The sequence below is a fragment of the Rhagoletis pomonella genome, unplaced genomic scaffold (assembly GCF_013731165.1).
Source record: "Rhagoletis pomonella isolate Grant_MI unplaced genomic scaffold, Rhpom_1.0 Rhpom_scaffold_00001, whole genome shotgun sequence".
Taxonomy (NCBI): Eukaryota; Metazoa; Arthropoda; class Insecta; order Diptera; family Tephritidae; genus Rhagoletis; species Rhagoletis pomonella.
This window is the reverse complement of record NW_023458555.1, coordinates 43,377,989-43,387,555: the sequence shown is the minus strand read 5'-3', so window position 1 is coordinate 43,387,555 and position 9,567 is coordinate 43,377,989. Positions and strand designations below refer to the sequence as shown.

Sequence of the window (9,567 nt, the reverse complement as noted above, 5' to 3'; positions counted from 1 at the left end):
TGTGCAGAATGTCGAATCGTCTATCTGCTCAGCCAGATGTATTCCCCTACGATCATTTGACAGGCTTGAGTGCCAAAGATCGTGGTGCGCGTTAAAGTCACCAACTATCATACGGCTTTCACCTCTGAGTAGCGCACCTATCTCAGGGTGATATCCTGCCGGGCAGCTGGTGACAGGGTGTATGTATACGTTAAATATTTCGAGCTCAACATCACCTGACCGGATAGCAATACTCTGACATTCTAGGATGGTGTCCCTGCGGTCGATGTCTGCTACAATGAGACGATATTGCACGGTGTGGTGCGTGATGAACGCTAAACCTCCACCATTATCTCGCTCGCGATCTCGACGGTGCACGTTGTATGCGACGCAATTCAACAGGGTTGAATTGCCGTGCAACTTCGTCTCTTGGACCGCAGCTACTAATATTCCATGCCTTCCCATAAAGACAGTTATCTCCTCGATCTTGCTCTGGAGTCCGTTACAGTTAAATTGTAGCACCTTTGTGTGCCTTGGGAGACCGATTGCGATGTGTGGTGTTAAAGAGTTGTGTTGTCTGCCGACCACCTGCTGTACGTGCTGCAAAAGGGGGTGCTGCCTTGGGGATGCGACGGCGTAGCACAGCAGGGGCCCACATAGTCACTCGTCCAATCTCGCGTGTTGCGAAGTCCTGAGCACGCCCTAAAGTGGCACCAGCCGAGGCAAGAGTTGCACTTGACTGATGCCACGTTACGATATATTCTGGACTGACAAACAGAGCAGATTGTCGGAGGGACTAGGAGTTGCCGGCGGCGGTGTGTGGGTGCTATTGTGTTTGTTTGTGTGTCTATTGTTGTGTTGTGTGTGGGTGGGTGTGGTGTGTTGATTGTGTGCTGCCCAGGCGGGTGGTGGTTTGCCGTGGAGGCGGTCCAGTTCGCACAGCATGGGGCCACGAACGACGAGATCCCTTGCCGGTGCGTACGTAGGCCCGAGCAGTAACGGAGGTGACTCCACCCGTCAGAGGCATTGCACCCGACCGAGGTGGAGTTTGTATGCAGTCGTCTCTGGCATACGCAGCAGGTGTAGATTTCTGGCCCTGGGTTTGACCCGTTTGAGTCCCTGTGGGAAAGAGGAAGCCTTAATTTATTCTAGGAGCGTGGATTGACTGACGGTATCAAATGCCTTTCCCAATCCAACCCTACTAGGACAGTTCTCTCAAAGGGGCAATTTCGGTTTAGGCCACGAGTTAGCTGGGTGTTTATGACGTTAAGAAAGGCCTCAAGTGTCTTTGCTAGCGGGGAAAGGAGGGTTATCGAGCGATAAGACTCCCATTTGTTGGCTGGTTTCCCGGTTTAAGCAGTGGGACCACTCTCCCCGTTTTCCAGATATCTGGAACGATATAGTGGCTATGGACTAATGGAGGACCTTGCTGAGATAATCTACTCCTGCAAAACCTAATTTTTTCAGCATCAGCATGCATATTCCGTTGGGTCCAATGGCTTTGTAGGCTTTCGTCTTCTCTATGGGTACTTGAACATCATCGCTGGCGAGAGCAAACGGCGCACTGGGTGTTGACAGTTTGTGCTGCCTTCGGTCACTCGACGTTCTATCACTAATGTTGGATTTCCACTAGGCATTAAATGGCAAAAATGGTAATGAAAAACTTGGGCATTAAAAAATATTTTTGTCATTACGTTAAAAATGCAGCCATTAAATTCATTTCCACATGGCATTTTTTAAATGCCTCCAATTTTCTGCAATTTTAATGCCTGGTGGAAATTCGGCATAGGGTTTTAGTGAAAGTGATTTTTTTTTTCACTATCACTAAATTTTTAGTGATATTGATTCTGCACTTTGACTATCACTGAACAGACAGACGTAGTGAAAAGCGTATAAGTAGCATTCATTTTTTAGTGTATTATGCCCAACCCTGCTGTAAAACCTCATTAGCTTTTTGATAGCGGCTCTCCAGTTCTATTTGGTGAATCTGCTTACTGTGCTCACTACTACATATAACACCTTTTCACAGCACTCATAAATAGGTTTGTATAGTAACTTCTGCAGTAAAACATTGCAGCGAGAGCGTAAAAGCAAAATAGAGCGTAAAATTGAGAAGAACAGAAAACTAGCAGAAAAAGTTAATGAACACAAAAATAGCAAAAACTTGCAAGTGAACAGCTGTTGCACTGTTTTGATATTCTGCTGTAAACATTTTACTATTTATAAATAATTATTAAACGCTTTGTTTTACACACACGCACTTATACAGTCCAGTACATCACTAATATTTTGATTTCTACTAATTTTACTTTCGTTTGTGCTAAACCAATTCAGCAAATGGCGGCTTTTGACACTTATTCTTCTTCTTCTTCTGCTAGATAATTTCCGCTAGTAGAAATTTTACTAGCAAGAATTTGCAGCCTCCCGCGTTGTTACGCTCTCGATTCAGTGCTCTCTTGCAAATTTTTTGGGTTATCATACACTTTTCCAGTAAAAATTTGCAGGTTCCAGTACAAATTAATGCTACAGAATTTTGGCGCTTACACAATATATTAATGTTGTCACACAAAGGGGAGGGACCTATAGTTTTACGCCGACTTCGAACGGTGATTGTATATTTTTACGATAGTCGGTTTTTCGGCCATCGCAACAGAGCATCCAGAAAGCAATATTGCGGTAATTATTGCTTAGCTGGAACAGACCCCATATTTTGTACCTGCAAACCGTCTGAGTTAACCTCCGCAGTGGAAAAATCAAATCACTTTGAACAGTTATGTAAGAAGTTTTATTGTCCAACCCGCGTTTGGTTTTTGAAGTCCATTAAATAAATCTGAGTTCGTATGAAATAGTAGCTTATGTCGGGAAGCTGGCTTTAGTATAATGCGGCATTCCCTTTATTCTTTAAATGATAAGGAATTTTTTGATGAGACTTAATAAGATTATTGACTTGCTAGTATCGGAACTATTTTTTGCACTTGTATTTTCCAAAAGTTCTTCAATGGCTCAGCGCCTGTGAGTCATTCGCAACCGTATGCTGCGCATGCCGCATTGTACTAAAGCAGGACTTTCGACATAAGCTACTATTCCATACGAACACAGAATTAAAAACAAGGAAAGATGTAATTTAATACACTATTAATATTTAACTTTGCTTGACAAGTGCGCGCCGTTTCCCCTATTTGTTTTTCGCCTGCCACAATATCCTCTTAACCTACAATCAGGGTATGCTCATCAAGGAACTCATATTATGGCACTTCTAAATTAAGCGGTGCAGGGCCTTTGCGTACACGCCCAGACGCATCGAAGTGCGAGCCATGGCAAGGACAGTAGTAGCCACCGAAGTCGCCTGCATTTGCAATTGGCACACAACCCAAATGTGTGCAGACACCGATCACCAACAGCCTATGTGGATCCTTGACGCGTTTATCATCTGACTCTGGGTCGCGTAGGGTCGATATTTTCACCGAACGCACACCCTGGATTTCGGCCTCGATGCGATGTCGTATGAAAAGTGTTTACCTCGCCATTTGAACGTAACCGACTTGCCCTTTAACTTGATTTCGATCTGGGCCATAGCTAGTACATCGGCTGATACGCCCATGGAATGTACGAACATGTTCACTTTGCCCTTGGCGGCATAACAACTCCCGACAACGCCAACGGCAACTATCGTGTAAGAGAAGGCTTTGCGCTGTTCTGCACAGTTATCGTGTGGATCATCTGGATTCGTGGTTTCACGGCGAAAGTCGGAGAAGTCTGGCACATTCTTATCGTTGTGCAGCAATCGCAGCGATTGCGAGAGTGGTGGAAATGGTAGTGCTGTCGACTTGAACGGCAAGATCATATGTACTGTTTTAATATGCGCTCCACGTGCTTCTGCAATTTCTGCTTACGTTTGAAAGGCATTGACAGTTTTCTCCCTGTGGCGACGTAAAATGAATTGGAAGGCATTTTGTCGTTGCAGAAATGCTCTGAGTATTGCTTTCTTAATACCAAAAGCAAAACCGTTAAGCATTGTTGGGAAAATGAGGATTTTTTCAAATTGCTTTTGAAAAATTTAACTGATTTTTTATTATAATTTTGGCTGTCTAAATTGGGAAAGAGGGAAAGAAAAGTAATTTCCCTTTTGTAACCACTTAGCGACAATTTTCGGAACGCTATCGCTTTTTGTGGTATCAATTATTACCTTGAAGGTATTATCCATGATACAATAAAGAAGGTAGTTTCAATTTAAAATATTTGACCATGACACACATATTTAAAGGTAGTTTCACTTCTTCTTCTTAGCCGCCATTGCTCCCATTTGACGCAAACTGTGCGTTTGGCATTTTCTTTTGAAATCGAGCTACCATATTCTTTGACAAAAGTAAAAAAGAGATTGATTACTTCAAAAAAATGTATATATACAAAATTATTTAAAAGAAATTAAAGCTTCTAGCGATAGTGAATATAAAACGGAAGGTAAGTGAAATATTATATTGTATTCACATAAAATATGCATTTATTCTTGTTAATTATTGTAATGTTTTTTAATAAGATGAGCTGCATATTTAGGAGTTGCAAAAATAACACAGAAATTGCGAAAAAAAACTAACATAAAGGTTTTTCGACTCGCGGCGGTACCATATATGCGGCAAAAGTGGATATCCGCGTGCATGGGAACTGAAAATCCGTTACCAAAAGTATCGTTTGTTTGTTGAGAGCACTTTTCCGCGAAAGAGTTTAACCGGAGGAACGGATGCGCCCATGGGCGTCGCTACGTAGGGGCTGGGGGCTCGAACCAATCTCTTCTTATTCTTGTACTTACAAATATCGGACCAAAGTTATAATACCATTTCATGCTCATGAAAGGTATAGTTTTCAGATTTCAAATCGGTGAAGTAGGTAACAAAATATAAATTTAAATATTTTCTTAACTTCTTCCCAGCGTATCTATTAAAATGTCATTTTCAAAAATTTCATGCATTGCTATGCTGAATATTACCCCATTATAATTTTACTCGCCTCCAAAGCTCTTCCATGTTACTTGGAGCTCGCTTGTGCTATGTTAATCATCTCTTGACCACAGCGCTCAAATTTTCGATGGCTGCCCACTGCATTACGTGAAAATTTTGCTCAAGCAGCCGGCGGTGTCGAATATTTTCAGAATCCTGGTTGGTTCTCCGTCCTGCTTGCAAACAACTTATTCCGCAGGGTTTGCGCTTTTGTCTACAAAGTTCAAATGCCAGCAAGTAAAACATCCCAAGCCACTGAAATTTTGTAAAAGTCACGACAATTGGAGCTTTTGGACTGAAAAGGGGTAATATGGTCCGATGGAACGAAAATTAATTGTTTCCAAAGCGATAAAAAAGAATATTTTTGAGAACGACCTCATCAACATCTTCAAAAACACCATGCCAAGAAAAACGTCTAACATGGTGGCCAGCACAAATCCCAGACCTTAAAGCTATCGAAAAATTGAGCGCTGTGGTCAAGAGAGGATTAGCATAGCACAACCGAGCTCCATTAATATGGCAGAGATTTGGAGGCGAGTAAAATTATAATGATGTAATATTCCAAGCGAAATCATAGAAAAATCAGTAAAGAACATTCCCAGACGTATAAAAATCGCTATTAAAAGCTAAGGGGTCTCCACAATCCTCTTGATATATACCTCCTAAAATCTCAAAACAGAAAAATTCAAAACTGAGTGAAGAGAGTTGCCTTGCGTTTTTGCTGTGAATCACTTGTTAATTTTTCTGTATGCTAGGCTTTATACCTTAGATAATAAGGACAAACTGTTGAAAATTTCAACGTAATCCGCTTATTATTAAAAAAGTTATGTTACTGTAAGTAATAAAATGTCGAACATGCACTCGGTTTTGATCGCGAGTGTATTTAAATAATAAAATAAAAAAAGAAAGCCCTTAAATTAAGTAAATATTTGAATAACATACAGTAAATAAGTTAAACTGAAGAAATGTTGCACATAGTTTCTATATAAACGCATACAATTTGTATGTGGGTCCAGCCAGACTGAATGTGCCAATCGAAACATGTGTCTGACGGAGAGATAATTATTATAATCATTATATTTGATCGAAAAAAATAAAAATTAAGTAATAATAATTTCTTTTGAGCGAAAAAATTAAACTCTAATTACACTAGTTTACAGCAAAAATATTTTATGGATGCAAGCTTCATTTAACTGGTGAGGAGTCCACTGATATATGTATATATACATATATATTTTCTAATTTTCTAATATTTATTTTCGAGAAAGAGCTGGATTTCACTTTCTCTCTTGTTGCTATGGTTTTAATGTGTTTCCAATCTACTATGAACCAAGGCGAGTTATTATAAGGTGATAGCAGGAATACAAAAACAAAAATTTACATGTATTTTGTTTTTGCTTTGGCGGCATAAACTGTCAAAATCTGTAAGAGTGTGTATAGAAATTCAAACAAAATTTTTCAATTTGATATCAGAAGCCGTGCGGCGAAACACATACACAAAATCAGCTGAGCTAGTAACACCACCTTATATAAATTAGCCTTGCTATGAACGTTGGAAAACTAAGGTTGGTTATGAGTTCGTTTTTATTTCGATATGCATATTGGATATCGAAGGTAATTTTCGAATGTTCGCCAAAATGTTTATAGCGTTGTTATGTTTTTATTATGACTACAATCGTATGTACATGGTGTATGAGTAATGTGACCAACCGTACTTCTTTCGGAAGTACAGTACTTCTTTTTGAGCCGTTGTACTTCGTACTTCGACGTACAGTCAAATTTACTTCTTTGCAGTGTTTTGCACTACCAATAGATTGACAGGGAGGATCAGTAGAGCAGCTGATTTGATTTTCTTTCAAATTATTCGGTCTCTAAGATGCCAAATATTTTTAATTTTTTAATTTTAATTTAATTTTTTTTTACTCAAAATCAGAAAAGTTTTCGGCACTTTAGATAAGCAACAACAAAATACACATATGTGTTGATTTTGCTCTAATACCTGTTTGTTAAGACTTGGAACTATCTTTTAAGTTGAAATTTCTTTAACTGTTTCAAAAAATTTCAACAGGTTAATGATCTGGGAGAGTTCTCGACCTTCTCTATCTCGCAAAAGAAATCTGAAATAATCTCACATTTGTTTATAATTTTAAATTCAATTATGAAAAATTGAAAAAAAATAGTTTTTCAAAAATATGGTTCCCAACATACCAGCGGAGTTCGGTAATAGACCGAAAAGGTGGTTTTACGGTTTTTCAAAATGTTCTTAATTAAATGTTAATAATTAATAAGTATTAAAGTGTTTTCATCATCTCTTTTTATTGAGAAAATGCTGAATTACAGATTTACATATTATTCAGTAAAAAACAGATAAAAACGGAAAAATCCTTAAGTAGATCAAAACCACTTGGCGCCGGATCTATGGAATTTCTTTACCAAGCCCAGAATTTTCTTAATTAATGCGTCTGAAAAGTTCTAAAGTTAGACAAAAGTAATTTTTTATGCATTATTCTTTACCTCTAAATACTTTTGAAACTGCCATAGCGCCAACAGTTTTTTTGCGGTGTTCCTTTTCAGGAATAGTCGGAAAAGACGATCAGTTGCTTCTTGATTGAAAATTTCTTTTCCAATTCCCAGACTAGATAAAAAAAAACAAGAAGGCAAAAACACTTTGACCATATTCGGAGCGATCCGAAAACACTCATTCGAGGTGTTAACGTGGGAGTTCCTTTTTTTCTCTATATTCAGAGCGCTCCGCAGTTGCTGCTTATTAAAATGACCGAAGCTATGCTTTGTTCAATGTAAAACTTTAAAAAACTTTCCATGCAAATATTTCAAAAGTGGTCTAATGATTTTTGAATCTGAAATGTTCGTGCAAAGTTTCAGATCGAGTTTTTTTTAATTTGATACATGACTTGTCTCTGTACTATTAGTAGTTCGCTGGGAATAAGTGCCTTGTCTTAGAATAATAAATAGTATAGATTTCAGATTAATAAAATTAATTGGTGCATTGGTACACCGTTACCGCTTTTACAATTTTCTCATTAGTTTTATACTATTTTTGGTTTTAAGTTTCTGTACTTCTTTCAGCTGTGAAATAGTTGGTCACATTATGTATGAGCAACATTCTCATCTCAGCTGGGTAACTCATACGCCATGTACGTCAGTTAGAATTGAACTTTTCCGTGATAAATGGTAGACCGAATATGGGTCCTCCATTTTGAATTTTTAAAATCTGATTTCGGACTCGTAATCAGCGGCCTAAAAGGAACCCCTAAATTGGAAATTTTAAGCGAATCAAATCGATTTTGATTTTTTTGTCCGGAATATTTGGTCCGCCATTTAGAATTTTTCTAATCCGAATTAAGATTCGTAATCAGTGACCCTGATACCTCACGTTGAAATTCTGATGACACATTCGTGATCAACTACCCTAAAAACATTAGAATCCATCTTGACCTAATAACCGACAACTGAAACTGAAAGACAAATTTATTTGCGCGTTTACGGACAAGTCGTTTTTATACTGAATTTTCAATTCTGCCACGTCTTATTTGATGAATTACGTTTATTTCTATCCCATAGAATTCTGCGCCGAGCTTTGGTCCGTTTGACATGGAACGTCCCATATATATCTCGATACAAAAATCTTCAGAAACAATACAGTATGAAAAAGTCTTTTTGTACTGGAGGTGTTACGCCCATTTTCTTCTAACCCCAATTGTCTGCCACGAGTTTCAGTACCCTACAATAAACACCTCCAGAGATATGCGGTATGAAATAGTAAATTTCTCCATACAAACATACATATCTTAGTATCAAGTTCCAGTTCCCTGCCATAAACACCTCCAGATATACTATGCAGCGTAAAAAAACAATTTCCAATAAATTTTTTCTCTCCATGAGTATTGAATTGATTTATTTTATCTCCATAAGTTTCTGTACCCTACCACAAAGACTGCCAGATATATGCAGTATGAAAAAATTAATTTGTCTGGGAAGTGCCATACTCCCTTTTCCAATAACTATCATTTTCATCCGTGAGTATGGAATTAATTTCACATACATATCCATCCCAAGTTCGAGTAACCTCCACTTCATAGATATTTATGCAGTATGAAAATTTCAATACTTGTGGGGCGACCCTTGATTTATGGAAATTAGTTTCAGTTTATGACCATCCATGGGAAAGTTAACGAAGTACGGTCCAGCTCATAAGCTATATTTGGGCATAATTTGATTTTCAACAGGTGGCAAGTCTCCTCAAAAATATTTGTGAAGTTAAGCTCTTTTACACCTATTTTTCGTTTGACACTTGAACTTATTAATTTTATTTAACCTTTTTAGCATGTGCAATTCTTTTAAAGAGGTAGCCTATTTTTCAATCTAGATCATAGAACATCTACACATGTATGTATGTGAAAAATTTCATTCAATTCCGTTTACTCCTTTTCGCGTGATTGAGCCACAGACATCCGAGTTCACAAACTCAGAAATATGAGTAGGATTAGAAAGATTAGTAGGATGTTGCCAAAATTATAATGGAAATCGTCATTTAAAATTCGGTACTAAAGCATATTAGCCATATATTTCTTTT

At 38.2% G+C, this 9,567-nt stretch overlaps 2 protein-coding genes and 1 pseudogene across 3 annotated transcripts in view; 2 read left to right on the top strand and 1 right to left on the bottom strand.

Moving 5' to 3' along the window:
- LOC118750077 (cytochrome b-c1 complex subunit Rieske, mitochondrial-like) overlaps positions 1-1,437 on the top strand; it is a 2,575-nt gene extending 1,138 nt beyond the window's left edge. The window contains exon 2 of the mRNA XM_036484815.1: positions 1,365-1,437. Coding sequence (XP_036340708.1) covers positions 1,365-1,437 — 73 coding nt within the window. The remainder of the gene's footprint in view (positions 1-1,364) is intronic.
- LOC118744385 overlaps positions 1-9,567 on the top strand; it is a 38,120-nt gene that overhangs the window by 6,302 nt on the left and 22,251 nt on the right. The gene's annotated exons all lie outside the window — the stretch shown is intronic.
- On the bottom strand, positions 3,186-4,078 carry LOC118744378 (annotated as a pseudogene).